Here is a 17,160-nt window from a genome sequence, read left to right as displayed (position 1 = left end):
GTTAATGATGGCTGAAGATGCCAAATGGAGGAAGACCTATTAAGAGATGACTAGCTAACAGTTTATCTCTGTGGAAGAAAACAGAAAGGAGTGGAGATCCTTTCTCACGTCACAGCAAGGTGGCCCACTAATCAGCTACTGCAGTCAAGAAGAGCATTCTCTCCAATGCAGCGGCTACCTTTAACTCAACTGCTGATGAGTACATGTGACAAAGTAATATGTTCATTAAATCTTTTAGGAAAGTGTGCATTCTGACCTATAACACTAAACCTCTCTATGATGTCAAACACATTTCTTGTGGTATCTGCATTTACATCTCTGATTTGATTTCTTCTTCTTTCATTTCACCCTCTTTGGGGTATGCTGGATCAATCATTTCTTTGTGCATTGTTCTTTTCTTAGGGCCCAGTATTTCTTCATGCTTTCTGATCTTCTTTTCCTCTCTCCTTCTGAGATGAAGGGTCTGGACTTTTGTGTAGATTTGTCTTGGAACCTTATGTTTTCATCTTTAGTAATTAATTTAACTGTTCGATCAATAAGTGAATTTTCTGAAATCTTTAATTCCACTAGGTCTTTCTCAGTTTCTTTAAACCAGTTGGGTTTCGTTTTACGGTTACGGAAAAAGTCAAAGATTTGATTAGTTAGTCTGTTGGAAATAGTTCTCAGAATATGACTATAAAAATTTATCCTCCTTTTTTCGCATAGTATCTGAAAGCTTTTCAATTTTCTTGTAGTGTGTTTCATTTTTGATGTATATAATCTTATTGTCTTGAAATTTTGGTCCTATGATGTTTCTTAAAATTTTTCTTTCCTTTACCTCAAGTTTCTCCATTTGGCCTTTGAAATTCATGTTTAGTGTTTCTGCTGCATCCAGTGCTTCTGGCTTAATCACTGTCTTGAAATGTGCAATTTTGGACCCCCCATGAAAGGGATTTTTTGTAGTATGTAATTTTTGTTAGTTGGAAGGCCAATTCAAGTTTATTTTTTCTGGATTCCATTGCTTCGCTTTCCCCAGAATTCCAACTAATCCATTCTCCAAGTCATCTGTGAATATCATTGCTTTCATCTTGTGTTCTCTGCTTTTTTTGCCACCTTAGTAGCTATCTTCTCCAAGACCACAATGAAGAGGAGAGGTAACAATGCACTGCCCTATCTCACACCACTTGTTTCTTGGAACAAATCCGTTCTTCCATTTCCAACTTTCAGACAACCCAAGACTTCCACTGAACATCTCCTCCACTTTGCTTGTTGTCTCTTTTTTTCAGTTCCTTCTGATTTGATTTGATTAACGCAGAGAGACAAAAACAACAGTAGTGTTAAGCTCACAGTTGTCCATAATGAAACTGAGTTTATTGTGCGATTCCATTCCCTGTGATTCTAGTAAAGCCAACAGTACCCTTAAGAAGTAGTAGAGGACAATCTACCTTTGTCTTATTAGAAGCAATTTCTTCATGCGGCCACCACCACCATTATATTGAACAACTTCCCGACCCAAGCTGGGTCTGTCTGGAACATAAGCTTCACCATTTAGCCCTGTTTTCACCATCCATCTGTGAGCACTCCAGTCCAGTCTTCACCTCATTTTTCAACACTCTTCTTCATATCCATCAGCCATCTATCCCTTGGTCTTCATCTTGGCTGTTTCCTTTGCATCTTCATTTCATTTATTTTCTTGGGAATATTCTTGTTTTCCATTATCTTTCAGTCCTTATACCATCTTAGACTTTATGTTTCTATTCTGCTCTGCAAGAGGTCGTCTTTCATTACTTTTCCTACCCTTTCATTCCTCTTTCTCTCTCTCCTTGTTACTCCTGTCTAACTTCTGATGAACTTCATTTCACATGCCTGTCATCTGCTTGCATCTCTTTCCTTCATTAGCCATGTGTCATATGTGTAGATCAGTATTAGGAGAAGTAACTTGTATACATTACTTCTTTGCTCTTCCGTGGGAATTCTTTGTTTCAAACTGGGCTGTTAACACTTTGCAGGGATGCTTCTGTCTGTCTGCAAAGGTTCACTCATCTCTTTCTCATTTCTGCCATTTTCCTCTATCACACTTCCCAAGTTACGTGACGATCTCCACCTTCTTCATTGTTCACCTCCAATCCTTGTTCTGCTAGCTGGCCTATCTTTCTTTCTAGATATAAGTAGGGTCTCACATTTGTTTACATTAAATTTCAGCCCATACTGCCTCACAGCTTCTCCCTAAGTATCCAGTTGGTCCTTAATCTCCTATTCCTGTTTCCCCAGATCGTCAAGTCATCTGTGAATATCATTGCTTTCATCTTTGTTCTCCAGTTTTTTTGCCACATTAGTAACTATCTCCTCCAAGACCACAATGAAGAAAGAGGTGACAATGCAGTGCCCAATCTCACACCACTTGTTTGCTGGAGCAAATTCTTTCTTCCATTTCCCACTTTCAGACAACCCAAGGCTTTCACTGAACATCTCCTCCACTTTGCTTGTCATCTCTTTTTTCAGTTTCTTCTTTTCTAGTGCTTCCCAGACCTTTCTTTCAAATGCCTTTTTTATATCAACAAAGCTCATCACAAGGTTTTCCCCAAATCCACAGCGGCGCTCCTGAAGCTGACTCACTGCAAACATGAGATCAACAGTTGACTTAACAGGTCTGAAGCCTTGCTGTTCCTCTCTCAATCTGTTCTCGACCCTTGTTCGGATTCTCCTCTCCGGGATCTTTACATGCACCTCGGCATAGTGTGGTATGAGTACGACTTACCTTTAGATTCTGCAGTACTTCCTATTCCCTTTCTTGAATATAGGGACAATTAGTACCCTCTTCCAATCTTCTGAATTTTTCTCATTCCACACCATGATTATCACACAATATAGCCACTGTTTCCCAACCTCCCCTGCTGTCTTCACCATTTTGACACTTACTTCATCCATACCTGGTGCCTTTCCTCCCTTCAACTTATCCAGTGCGAGTTGGAATGGGTTGTTTGGGGGAAGAGAACAAACAGCGAGGTCTTCGGTCTCATCGGATTAGGGAAGGATTGGGGAAGAAGTCGGCTGTGCCCTTTCAAAGGAACCATCCCGGCATTTGCCTGGAGCAATTTAAGGAAATCACGGAAAACCTAAATCAGGATGGCCGGACGCAGGCTTGAACCGCCGTCCTCCCAAATATGAGTACAGTGTGCTAACCACTGCACTACGTCGTCGCTCGGTTTGTCTAGTGCCATTTCCATTTCTTCCCACGACAAGTCCTCCCTATCCCCCCCCCCCCCCACACACTTTCCCACAGAGTATACTTCTACCTCCTTTAGTCTACTATCCTCATCTCCAAGTCCATCCAGATTTAGCAAATGCTCAAAGTACTCCTTCCACACTATCTTCAGTGTCTCTTTGTTATTAACCTCTTTCCCATTTCTATTCATCATTGTTGCATCCTCTCTCTAATCTCTCCTCTTGACCATTCCGTATTGTACTTTCTTACTTCCTCTGCTCTCTTCCTCAGTCATGTTCTTCCATTCTCCCATCCACTTTCTCCTCTCCTCAGCCACTGTCTTATTTGCCTCTTTCTTCTTTTTCTTATGCTCCTCTCTTGCTGCTAATATGGGCCTTGTTTTTCCTTCATCCTACCTCCTTGACTCTTTTATTCCATCATGGTGCCTCCTGCATGCAGGTACTGCAGCTTCTACCATAGCACTTTTAAACTGTCTACATTCCTCTTCTCCTGTTTTTGGTTCATTCTTTAGCAAACTTTCCCTTAACATCCTGGTATTCTTTCTTGACTTCCTTGTCCTTCAGGTCCCATATTCTAATTTTTCTTTCCTGGTTCTTTGTCTTCTTCCACTGCTCCATGATTCTCCTGCTTATCACCAGTAGGTGGCTGTCACTATCCAATACCTCACATGGTAGTGCTTTTATATCCATTACAGCCCTCTTCTTTTTCTAATCACAGAGCATGTAATATACCAAAGATTTCTGCACAAGACTCTTGCTGTACAACATTACTTTGTGGCTCTCTTTCTTCTGAAACCAAGAGTTACCTACCACTAAACCAGTTCTCTTTCAGAATTACAAAACTCTCTCTCCTCCTCCATTTCTACTTCCCCATCCTTCTGCACCCAGTACATTTTCACTCCCTACAATTGCATTCAAGCCTCCCATGATTATTATCCTTTGTCCAACTGCTTTTGTAGTTCTTCCTCAAAGTAGTCCTCCTCTTGAGCTACACAGCCTACTTAAGGAGCATATACCTAAACCACCTCTACACTCCTTCCCTTTGTCATTATTATGATCTTCTTTTAGTTCATCTCCCACAATAACTCCCATTCCCTTTTGTCTTACTTCTTCATTTTCACTCCAATACAATCTATAACCTTTCCTCAGTTCCCTACTGCCTTCTCCTTTCCATTTGGTCTCCCCCATGACTAATATATCTAGCTTCCTCCTTTCCATCATATCCACTATTTCCTCTACCTTTCCTCTCAGTGTTCAAGCTTTACAGACCTGAATATTCTGTGTCTTTTGCCCTCCAGAACTTTGCACTAGGAGATTAGATGTGGGACAGTTTCATCCTCCTCACCCCATAGTCTACACATAGAGGCTTCTTCCTCTATACCAATCACGTGTAGATGGTTCTTAAATTTCCCACAGCCAGTCGTGATTCCTACCATGAGTTTAATCTGTTCCCTGGTAAAGTTCAGGATTACAGAACTTCTTGAATTATGGCATTGGCATCACTAGCTTGCCATGGTTTTACATTTTTTGGATCATAATCTAATATTCTAAGCTCTGCTTCCTGATCCAGCTACATTGTTTTGATTTTACCATTGCCTTAGAGATGGTCAAGGCAGGCTCCGGAACACTAAATCGGAGTTATTGTACCTGTCCTGGCCAGTCTATCAGCTTGTTCATTGCCTTAATCCCTGAATAACCAGGTATCCAAAGTGACACACATTTTCATCAAAGGTGATCATCTGCAAGTTTCTCTGCTGTGTCAAGTTTCTATAGTGTCACCTCCCTGTACACAAGCATGTCATCTGTGAACAGCTTCAGAGCTACAGACCTTATCCACCATGCAATATACGAGGGTTGGAACTTAAATAGTGGCAACTATTTATTCACAACCGATACAAAAGAGATACATGTTTGCACCTGTTATCGTCCTTCAAAAAAGTCACCAGCGTTGTGTAGACACCATTGCTAGCGATGTGGATGGCGTAGTATATCGTTAGCAGAGTCTGTTCAGTTGACAGTGCGAATGGAGCAGTCTGCTGCCTGTCGAATCTCTGGAACAGTTCTGAAGCGAATGCCACAAAGTGGTTCCTTCATCTTCGGAATCAAATCAAAGTCACAAGGGCTTAAGTCCGGGGAGTATGGTGGACGGTACAGTACTTTCAGTCTCATCGATCGAAGAGAGCAGCCACAGCTTGCGCCGTAGGTGAATGCACATGTTGTGGAAAATTATGGGTGGGTTGCACAGAAAGTGTCGCCACTTCTTTCACAAAGCTGGTCGCAGGCGATGGTCCAAAAACAAACAGTAACACTGTGCATTGCCATGGAGGAATGTAATGCGTTAGGATAACATCATCACAGTCTTACATGAGAATCACCATAACTTTCACCATACTGGGGCTCTGACACTTTCGACTTTCGCGGTAACCCATAATGATACCATTTGTTGGACTGGCGTTTCAGTTTTGGCTAGTACGATGTGGCCCACGTCTCATCCAGTGTTACGATATGGCGTAAGAAAGCCTCTCCTTCACGCTCATAGCACTCCAAGTGCGTCTGAGCAGCGTCATAACGCATCCATTTCTGCATTTCAGTCAAGTCATGCAGAACCCATTGAGATGCAATGTTTCGCATGCCAAGGCATTCCTTCAGGATGCGAAGCACAGTCGTATGCACTCATCCGCTTTCGTAGGCAAGCTCACGAATCATATGGCGTCAGTCACTGTCCACTAACTAGGCAACAGCATGCACTTCTTCTTCAGAGACGCTAGGATGAGCTGCCTGATGCATGTCTGCCACAGTTTGCTGACCTTCGTTGAAGGCTTTTACCCAATGTGCCACTGTACTGTATGGCAATACCGATTCCCTGCGCACCTCTTGAAGACCTTGATGACACTGTCATGCTGTATGACCTCTGGCACATTCAATCTTGATCCAACTCTGTTGTTCCTATTTCGAAAACATAGTGACACCGTTATGTTAGACCGCTCACACACAAGTGACTGTGTTTCCCTCGAATATGCGCATGCCGGTGACATGGGACAGGCGAGTCCATTTGCTCGAAGGTAAGGTAGGTATGTTAACAATGTGTGCTATCAGTGACACTAGTAGATTCCATTGCATAGTGTCTCCACAGCAGTGGTAACACTGTAAGTTCCAACCTACGTATTTATGGCAGCCCTATCACTGTAATCAGAGTGACTTACTGACAGGAAGTCTTTGATACAATTTTATATCTGTTTGAATGCTCCCTATTATTATTGAGGTCTTCAGTCCTGAGACTGGTTTGATGCAGCTCTCCATGATACTCTATCCTGTGCAAGCCTCTTCATCTCCCAGTACTTACTGCAACCTACATCCTTCTGAATCTGCTTAGTGTATTCATCTCTTGGTCTCCCTCTACGATTTTTACCCTCCACGCTGCCCTCCAATGCTAAATTGGTGATCCCTTGATGCCTCAGGACATGTCCTACCAACCGATCCCTTCTTCTAGTCAAGTTGTGCCACAAACTTCTCTTCTCCCCAATCCTATTCAGTACCTCCTCATTAGTTACGTGATCTACCCACCTTATCTTCAGTATTCTTCTGTAGCACCATATTTCAAAAGTTTCTATTCTCTTCTTGTCCAAACTAGTTATCGTCCATGTTTCACTTCCATACATGGCTACACTCCATACAAATACTTTCAGAAACGACTTCCTGACACTTAAATCTATGTATCTATGTTCCCTATGTATTCATTAACTGAAATGGCTATCTCCACTTCAATGGTTGTAACTAAAACATCATAATATTCACAGATGCACCATTCGAGATTCAGGATGAATGTATGACACAACAGACTGGTTTGCATTTACTTTTATCACCTTCATTCATGTCCCATCACCATATTATAAGCGAACAAATGTCTCTGCCTTCATACAAAACAGGTACAAGTACCTCAGAGGTAGTATAGCATTACGTATGTCTAGTATTATACATGCCAGCATTGAACAAATGGAGAAGACACAATGGCTTCTAATTTCTCAACAGAGGATGGTTTGAAGAGGCTCACAAGAATTTCAGATCCCTTGTACAACATAAAATCAATAACATATTCAATTAGACCTCTATCAACTGCTATTACTGGGGAGATAAACATTTCCTACAGGAAATCAGATTTTTTTTATTTTATGAACTATTTCTGTGAATGCAAAAGTCAAAAATAATGTTCACATCCATTGTTCAACAAACCCAGATCCTTTATGGCAAGTTTTGTATGGTAGTGCAAAAGTTAATGTGTGATGCCTCATGACATAAAATTATTACACCTTTCCTGTACCCCCCCCCCCCCCCCCCCGAAAGAGAAAGCTAACTGTACAAATTACATCAACATGCTGGAGCTGTATTTGATACCTTACTCAGTTGATTGTCATCAAAAGTATTTTCTACCGAGATGGTACACTATTTTCACTGATCGTCTGAACTGACAAACTCCCTCTGCAATGCCTTTCTTGTGAATTCCATTGATAGATGTGGCACCACTTTTTTGGCCTCCCAGGTCTGATTCCTAGCACCCTTAAGTATCTTTTTTCCAGTCATGTTAAAGTCTGTTTTTACCAAACTCCTGAAAAAGGCAACAAACAACTGGAGACTAGAATCAACAAAGTAATTACTTCTGCTTATGAAGACAAATCTCACCAAGTGTGAACAGATTTCAAACACAGAATACATATTGTACCTGCCACAACAGATTCATGTATTATATTGTTGTTGTTGTTGTTGTGGTCTTCAGTCCTGAGACTGGTTTGATGCAGCTCTCCATGCTACTCTATCCTGTGCAAGCTTCTTCATCTCCCAGTACCTACTGCAACCTAAATCCTTCTGAATCTGCTTGGTGTATTCATCTCTTGGTCTCCCTCTACGATTTTTACCCTCCACGCAGCCCTCCAATACTAAATTGGTGATCCCTTGATGCCTCAAAACATGTCCTACCAACTGATCCCTTCTTCTTGTCAAGTTGTGCCACAAACTCCTCTTCTCCCCAATTCTATTCAATACCTCCTCATTAGTTATGTGATCTACCCATCTAATCTTCAGCATTCTTCTGTAGCACCACATTTCGGAAGCTTCTATTCTCTTCTTGTCTAAACTATTTATCGTCCATGTTTCACTTCCATACATGGCTACACTCCATACAAATACTTTCAGAAACGACTTCCTTACACTTAAATCAATACTCGATGTTAACAAATTTCTCTTCTTCAGAAACGCTTTCCTTCCCATTGCCAGTCTACATTTTATATCCTCTCTACTTCGACCATCTTCAGTTATTTTGCTCCCCAAATAGCAAAACTCCTTTACTACTTTAAGTGTCTCATTTCCTAATCTAATTCCCTCAACATCACCTGACTTAGTTCGACTACATTCCATTATCCTCGTTTTGCTTTTGTTGATGTTCATCTTATATCCTCCCGTCAAGACACCATCCATTCCGTTCAACTGCTCTTCCAAGTCCTTTGCTGTCTCTGACAGAATTACAATGTCATCGGCGAACCTCAAGGTTTTTATTTCTTCTCCATCGATTTTAATACCTACTCTGAACTTTACTTTTGTTTCCTTTACTGCTTGCTCAATATACAGATTGAATAACATCTGGGAGAGGCTACAACCCTTCCCAACCACTGCTTCCTTTTCATGGCCCTCGACTCCAATCTGCTTTCTGTACAAATTATAATAGCCTTTTGCGCCCTGCATTTTACCCCTGCCACCTTCAGAATTTGAGAGAGTATTCCAGTCAACATTGTCAAAAGCTTTCTCTAAGTCTACAAATGCTAGAAACGTAGGTTTGCCTTTCCTTAGTCTAGCTTCTAAGATATGCCGTAGGGTCAGTATTGCCTCACGTGTTCCAATATTTCTATGGAATCCAAACTGATCTTCCCCAAGGTCGGCTTCTACTAGTTTTTCCATTCGTCTGTAATGAACTCGCGTTAGTATTTTGCAGCTGTGACTTATTAAACTGATAGTTCGGTAATTTTCACATCTGTCAACACCTGCTTTCTTTGGGATTGGGATTATTATATTCTTCTTGAAGTCTGAGGGTATTTCGCCTGTCTCATACATCTTGCTCACCAGATGGTAGAGTTTTGTGAGGACTGGCTCTCCCCAGGCTGTCAGTAGTTCTAATGGAATGTTTTCTACTCCCGGGGCCTTGTTTCGACTCAGGTCTTTCAGAGCTCTGTCAAACTATTCACGCAGTATCATATCTCCCATTTCATCTTCATCTACATCCTCTTCCATTCCCATAATATTGTCCTCAAGTACATCGCCCTTGTATAGACCCTCTATATACTCCTTCCACCTTTCTGCTTTCCCTTCTTTGCTTAGAACTGGGTTTCCATCTGAGCCGTTGATATTCATACAAGTGGTTCTCTTTTCTACAAAGGTCTCTTTAATTTTCCTGTAGGCAGTATCTATCTTACCCCTAGTGAGATAAGCCTCTACATCCTTACATTTATCCTCTAGCCATCCCTGCTTAGCCATTTTGCACGTCCTGTCTATCTCATTTTTGAGACGTTTGTATTCCTTTTTGCCTGCTTCATTTACTGCATTTTTATATTTTCTCCTTTCATCAATTAAATTCAATATTTCTTCTGTTACCCAAGGATTTCTACTAGCCCTCGTCTTTTTACCTACTTGATCCTCTGCTGCCTTTACTATTTCATCCCTCAAAGCTACCCATTCTTCTTCTACTGTATTTCTTTCCCCCATTCCTGTCAATTGTTCCCTTATGCTCTCCCTGAAACTCTGTACAACCTCTGGTTTAGTCAGTTTATCCAGGTCCCATCTCCATACATTCCCACCTTTTTGCAGTTTCTTCAGTTTTAATCTACAGTTCATAACCAAAAGATTGTGTGTCAGAGTCCACATCTGCCCCTGGAAATGTCTTACAATTTAAAACCTGGTTCCTAAATCTCTGTCTTACCATTATATAATTATCTGAAACCTGTCAGTATCTCCAGGATTCTTCCATGTATACAACCTTCTTTGATGATTCTTGAACCAACTTTTAGCTATGATTAAGTTATGCTCTGCACAAAATTCTACCAGGCGGCTTCCTCTTTCATTTCTTACCCCCAATCCATATTCACCTACTACGTTTCCTTCTCTCCCTTTTCCTACTACCAAATTCCAGTCACCCATGACTATTAAATTTTCGTCTCCCTTCACTACCTGAATAACTTCTGTTATCTCATCACACATTTCATCAATTTCTTCATCATCTGCACACCCAGTTGGCATATAAACTTTTACTACTGTAGTAGGCGTGGGCTTCGTGTCTATCTTGGCCACAATAATGCGTTCACTATGCTGTTTGTAGTAGCTTACCCGCATTGCTATTTTTTTATTCATTATTAAACCTACTCCTGCATTACCCATACTTGCCTTTGTATTTATAACCCTGTATTCGCCAAACTGAAAGTCTTGTTCCTCCTGCCACCGAACTTCGCTAATTCCCACTATATCTAACTTTAACCTATCCATTTCCCTTTCTAAATTTTCTAACCTAGCTGCCCGAATAAGGGATCTGACATTCCATGCTCCGATCCGTAGAACGCCAGTTTTCTTTCTCCTGATAACAACGTCCTCTTGAGTAGTCCCTGCCCGGAGATCCGAATGGGGGACTATTTTACCTCTGGAATATTTTACCCAAGAGGACGCCATTATCATTAACCATACAGTAAAGCTGCATGCCCTGGGGAAAAATTACGGCTGTACTTTCCCCTTGCTTTCAGCCGTTCGCAGTACCAGCACAGCAAGGCCGTTTTGGTTAATGTTACAAGGCCAGATCAGTCAATCATCCAGACTGTTGCCCCTGCAACTACTGAAAAGGCTGCTGCCCCTCTTCAGGAACCACATGTTTGTCTGGCCTCTCAACAGATACCCCTCCGTTGTGGTTGCACCTACGGTACGGCTATCTGTATCGCTGAGGCACGCAAGCCTCCCCACCAACGGCAAGGTCCATGCTTCATTGGGGGGTATTACATTGTATCAAGGTATTACATTGTATCAAGAAATAAAACAACTTTTTTAATTGGTGTGCTGTTTCAACCATTAATTCTTCTACATATTGAGAAGCTTGTTTACTGGGAAGAGGAAATGGAAGGAGGGCAGGATGGGGGTGGTGGATGAGGCAGGCAAGCACACCAGTCCATTATCATCATCAGCGCAGAAAACAATACTGCACAGTGGATGGAGGAAAACACACCCAGGAGGGTGACCTTACCGAACAGCTGGAGAATGAGCGGAAGTGCAGATCCACGTTGACTAAGGATGCGAGAGGTCTTAGAGCATGATTAACATGATGCACCATGTACGGTGCCCTACCCCAATTGGCTCGCTCTTTGGGAAAATTTAGAAGAATAGAGGTCAAAAATGACAGGGGACTATCACATAAAGGCCAAAATGTATTAGACTCCTTTTAGTCGGCTCTTACGACAGGCAGGAATACCTCAGGCCTAATCCCTGGACCCAAAGGGGGACAATGTAAAAAAAAATTTCCTCACAAATCTCAAGAGTGTATTTTCCATAAGCAGCTCCATTATATGTGAAAAATAATTCCTCTGGCAGTGTATGTTACACAAATTGGGAATCTTTCATGATGGAAAAACATTCAAATTCCTCCACCCCCCCCCCACCCCCCCTCCTAAACTACATGTTTTACAACGGTGTAATTTTGCATGAACAAAAAGTGAAATATGTGGGGAATGTCTGCGCAATGAGCTGCAATTAGAGTTAGTAGTGCAGAAGTAATAAATTACAACATGCCTGACTAAGTTTTACTGCATGAACAGTGAAGATGTAATAAGCAATCTACTTCTTTAATTATACTGTGGGGGTGACACTGGGAAAAAGTGTTGAAAAGGTTTGGAACTATGTGCACAGTTTATTTTAAGTCCCTAAGAGCTCTCATTGTCAAACACTGGATGAATATAGCCAGAGTAATTTGTATGTTGTGAGTTACACTGCCTCAACACACACACACACACACACACACACACACACACACACATTTTCAACTTTAATCCCTGACTTATTATGTTACACTTTTAACATAGGATTGCAACTCTTAATGAACACACTATGACAATTTTAATTTGTTCAGTCAGTAATTATATGAAATACATGCTGACCCTGAAAGTAAAGAGACAGGCAAGGTGCTGCTGGGATTGGGTGAGCATTTTAGCTGTTTAGTAATATAAATAACAATACATCTACATTTATTGCCTGCAAATCACTTAAGTGTGCAAGAGTACCTTCTACTCTTTCCTTCTCATTTCAGTCATATACAGTGTTCGGTAAGAATGACTGTTTGTACACCTCTGTGCAAACTGGTTTTTGTATGTGCAATCCATATAGTTTTATAAGCAAGTTCTCACATGATGTCCTATGGCTTTCTTCAACAGTGTGGCAGTTACGATTTTGCAACATTTTTGTTATAAACCCTCATCAGCCTATGCCTGTGACCAACTGGACCATTTTTCTCACACACATTCAATGCCTTCTTACAGGTCAATTTTTCCAGCATCCTAGCAATGAAGTCTCACATTTGTTTTATCTAAAGTTGAGCCTTTGTGGTCTCTCCACTTCACACATCAGTGCAGTGTTATTACCAAATATATTTACAATGGGGTCAGGTGAATACAGGGTTCAACAATCACGAAAGAAGGTTGTATACATGGATGAACCCTGGAGATACTATAAGGTTTCAGATAGAATATATAATGGTAAGACAGATTTAGGAACCAGGTTTTAAATTGTAAGACATTTCCAGGGGTAGATGTGGATTCTGACCAAAATCTATTGGTTATGAACTGTAGATTAAAACCGAAAAAACTGCAAAAAGGTGGGAATTTAAGGAGATGGGACCTGGATAAACTGAAAGAACCAGTTGTTGTACAGAGTTTCAGGGAGAGCGTAAGGGAACAATTGACAGGAATGGGGGAAAGAAATACAGTAGAAGAACAATGGGTAGCTCTGAGGGATGAAGTAGTGAAGGCAGCAGAGGATCAAGTAGGTAAAAAGACGAGGGCTAATAGAAATCCTTGGGTAACAGAAAAGATACTGAATGTAATTTATGAAAGGAGAAAATATAAAAATGCAGTAAATGAAGCAGGCAAAAAGGAATACAAACGCCTCAAAAAAGAGATCGACAGGAAGTGCAAAATGGCTAAGCAGGGATGGCTAGAGGACAAATGTAAGGATGTAGAGGCTTATTTCACTAGGGGTAAGATAGATACTGCCTACCGGAAAATTAAAGAGACCTTTGGAGAAAAGAGAACCACTTGCATGAATATCAAGAGCTTTCATGGAAAACCAGTTCTAAGCAAAGAAGGGAAAGCAGAAAGGTGGAAGGAGTATATAGAGGGTTTATACAAGGGCGATGTACTTGAGGACAATATTATGGGAATGGAAGAGGATGTAGATGAAGATGAAATGGGAGATATGATACTGTGTGAAGAGTTTGACAGAGCACTGAAAGACCTAAGTCGAAACAAGGCCCCAGGAGAAGACAACATTCCATTAGAACTACTGACAGCCTTGGGAGAGCCAGTCCTAGCAAAACTCTACCATCTGGTGAGCAAGATGTATGAGAGAGGCGAAATTCCCTCAGACTTCAAGAAGAATATAATAATTCCAATCCCAAAGAAAGCAGGTGTTGACAGATGTGAAAATTACCGAACTATCAGTTTAAAAAGCCACAGCTGCAAAATACTAACGCGATTTCTTTACAGACGTATGGAAAATCTGGTAGAAGCCGACCTCGGGGAAGATCAGTTTGGATTCCATAGAAATATTGGGACACTTGAGGCAATACAGACCTTATGACTTATCTTAGAAGGAAGATCAAGGAAAGGCAAACCCACGTTTCTAGCGTTTGTAGATTTAGAGAAAGCTTTTGACAATGTTAACTGGAATACTCTCTCAAATTCTGAAGGTGGCAGGGGTAAAATGCAGGGCGCAAAAGGCTATTATAATTTGTACAGAAAGCAGATTGGTGTCGAGGGCCATGAAAAGGAAGCAGTGGTTGGGAAGGGAGTGAGACAGGGTTGTAGCCTCTCCCAGATGTTATTCAATCTGTATATTGAGCAAGCAGTAAAGGAAACAAAAGTAAAGTTCAGAGTAGGTATTAAAATCGATGGAGAAGAAATAAAAACCTTGTGGTTCGCCGATGACATTGTAATTCTGTCAGAGACAGCGAAGGACTTGGAAGAGCAGTTGAAAGGAATGGACAGTGTCTTGAAAGGAGAGTATAAGATGAACATCAACAAAAGCAAAACAAGGATAATGGAATGTAGTCGAATAAAGTCTGGTGATGCTGAGGGAATTAAATTAGCAAATGAGACACTTAAAGTTGTAAATGAGTTTTGCTATTTGGGGAGCAAAATAACTGAAGATGGTCGAAGTAGAGAGGATATAAAATGTAGACTGGCAATGGGAAGGAAGGCGTTTCTGAAGAAGAGAAATATGCTAACATCGAGTATTGATTTAAGTGTCAGGAAGTCGTTTCTGAAAGTATTTGTATGGAGTGTAGCCATGGACAATAAATAGTTTGGACAAGAAGAGAATAGAAGCTTTTGAAATGTGGTGCTACAGAAGAATGCTGAAGATTAGATGGGTACATCACATAACTAATGAGGAGGTATTGAACAGAATTGGGAAGAAGAAGAGCTTGTGGCACAACTTGACTAGAAGAAGGGATCGGTTGGTAGGACATGTTCTGAGGCATCAAGGGATCACCAATTTAGTACTGGAGGGCAGCATGGAGGGTAAAAATCATAGATGGAGACCAAGAGATGAATACACTAAGCAGATTCAGAAGGATGTAGGCTGCAGTAGGTACTGGGAGGTGGAGAAGCTTGGACAGGATAGAGTAGCATCGAGAGCTGCATCAAACCAGTCTCAGGGCTGAAGGCCACAACAACAACAACATTTACAATGTAGCTGACACTAGTTGTAACTCATTAATCGTGTAGTCAAAGTAAGCCATGGTTAGACATAGTTTCATGAAGTACCCATATTTTCATTTTCCTAAACTAAGAGCTAACACTGTCTTCGTAGCACACCGATATTCTGTCAAGAACTAAGTTGATATTATTGCTATTTTTACCACATATATCTTCCTCATAGATAACTGCATTATTTGCAAAATGCCTGAATTTGCAACTTACAGTATCAATTAAGCCATGTAAGTGTAATTAACAGCAAAAGTCTTATTACATTCCCCAGGGACTGAGCACCTACTTCAGCATCTGCAGATGACGCACTATTCAGCATAAAGTCCCTCACCCTACTGCCAAGAAATGTTTGATCGACCCGCAAAACAGATTACATATACCATAGGGATCTTCTCTCTTCTCTCTTCTCCCCCCCCCCCCCCCCACACACACACCACTTATATGATTGATGTTTTCAGATCCCATGTTGATTTTCATGTAGATGATTACTGTTTTGTTCCAAGAATATCAACATTTGGAGTCTGACACACACGCAAGACACAGCATCGCAAATAAAGCAAATGGGCAGGCTAGGATTTCAATTTTCAGGTTATTTTCCAAATGGTACACTATTTGTAGTAATTTGTCATGTGAGTCGGGAAAAATAAATTCAAAAAAATATGAAAAAAAAAACCTTGGCAACCCATAGAAAAAAAAATTAATTTCCTGGGAAAGAACATAGGAGTCAATGGAAATATGGTTTCCAATACAATGCAACAATCACTGACAAGACCCACATAAGCCACTCAAGTTACCCTCTTACTTGTTCATATACAGCAAGTAATTTATGAAGCTATATATTTTCAATTATTTGTGAAACTAGTATCAAAGGTACTCCATTATTAGTAAGGGCATTAATACCCAATACTTCAAAGTCTTCTGAAAGTACATCCCCAAATTGATTCACAAACTTTTTCCTGTTCTTTGAACAGGCTACAAGGCTGAAGCAGTGGCAGCAGTGGAAGGAAAAAACAATTTTTTTAATGCTATATTTTGTTTTTGTAGTTGGCATGGTGATGGCACAAGCTACAGTAACAATTCTAAGATGCAGTGGTAACGGGAGTAATAAAGCACTTGAGTAACAGGTATCAGTACTGAAATTACCTTCAATACATAAGTATTTCCACTGATGAGGATCATTCTTGTAAGACCGCACGTGACGGCATTCTTCTATGGGGATCTTTCCAGCAACTCTCACAGAAATAGCATACTGGCTGAAACTAAATTATTTTTTTGTAATCCACTGCTGTTTCACAAGAAGAAAAATAAAAATATACACATATCTTCATCAAAATAAGTCAACAACATAAGTAATTCTACAAACCCTATATTAAATAAGAAATTAAATTAAATGGTAGTTATATAAAATGAACAGCAAACAAGAAGAATGCTTCGTGGAGTAAATGACATCAGCCTAGTTGACATCAGCTTAGTATGTCCAATTATAGAGAGAGAGAGAGAGAGAGAGAGAGAGAGACAGACACCTAACGTCTTCACCTTAGGTATTTTTTGGTTTATTAAAATTGGCTGCCTGTTTTTAATCCAGATAAACTGTCCAGAGGGGTTGATGATGAATCGAGCTGAAATCTGTAAGGTGAATCATTCAAGTTGCAGTACGAAAAGAAAAATCTCAATTTCAAATTCATATTCGTAATTTCTGAAACACACAGTTCACCATTTTAACAGGTCCTGTAACTTATTGTCTAGGTGAAAACAGATTACTAGTATTCTTAACAAGTCAAATAATATTTGAAGTGAAAAAGTTAGTTATCTCAACCTGTTCATGAGAATGAAGGAACTACTTGCAGATAAAAACAGAACACACACATGAAAGTAACTATGTGGGACTACATCATGTAGGACAAACAAATACAAAATTCATTGAATGTAAGCCAGCAAGTGTCATTGGTGATACTATCTT

The 17,160-nt window shown here is 40.5% G+C and overlaps 1 protein-coding gene across 2 annotated transcripts in view; it reads right to left on the bottom strand.

The window, feature by feature from the left end:
- The window catches only part of LOC126199329 (poly(A) RNA polymerase gld-2 homolog A-like), a 162,759-nt gene that overhangs the window by 11,105 nt on the left and 134,494 nt on the right, over positions 1–17,160 (bottom strand). For both annotated transcript variants that reach the window (XM_049936174.1, XM_049936173.1), the window contains exon 10: positions 16,344–16,459. In XM_049936174.1, the coding sequence (XP_049792131.1) occupies positions 16,344–16,459 (116 nt within the window). The remainder of the gene's footprint in view (positions 1–16,343; positions 16,460–17,160) is intronic.

The sequence above is a fragment of the Schistocerca nitens genome, chromosome 8 (assembly GCF_023898315.1).
Source record: "Schistocerca nitens isolate TAMUIC-IGC-003100 chromosome 8, iqSchNite1.1, whole genome shotgun sequence".
Taxonomy (NCBI): Eukaryota; Metazoa; Arthropoda; class Insecta; order Orthoptera; family Acrididae; genus Schistocerca; species Schistocerca nitens.
This window is presented reverse-complemented; position numbering and strand designations above follow the sequence as displayed.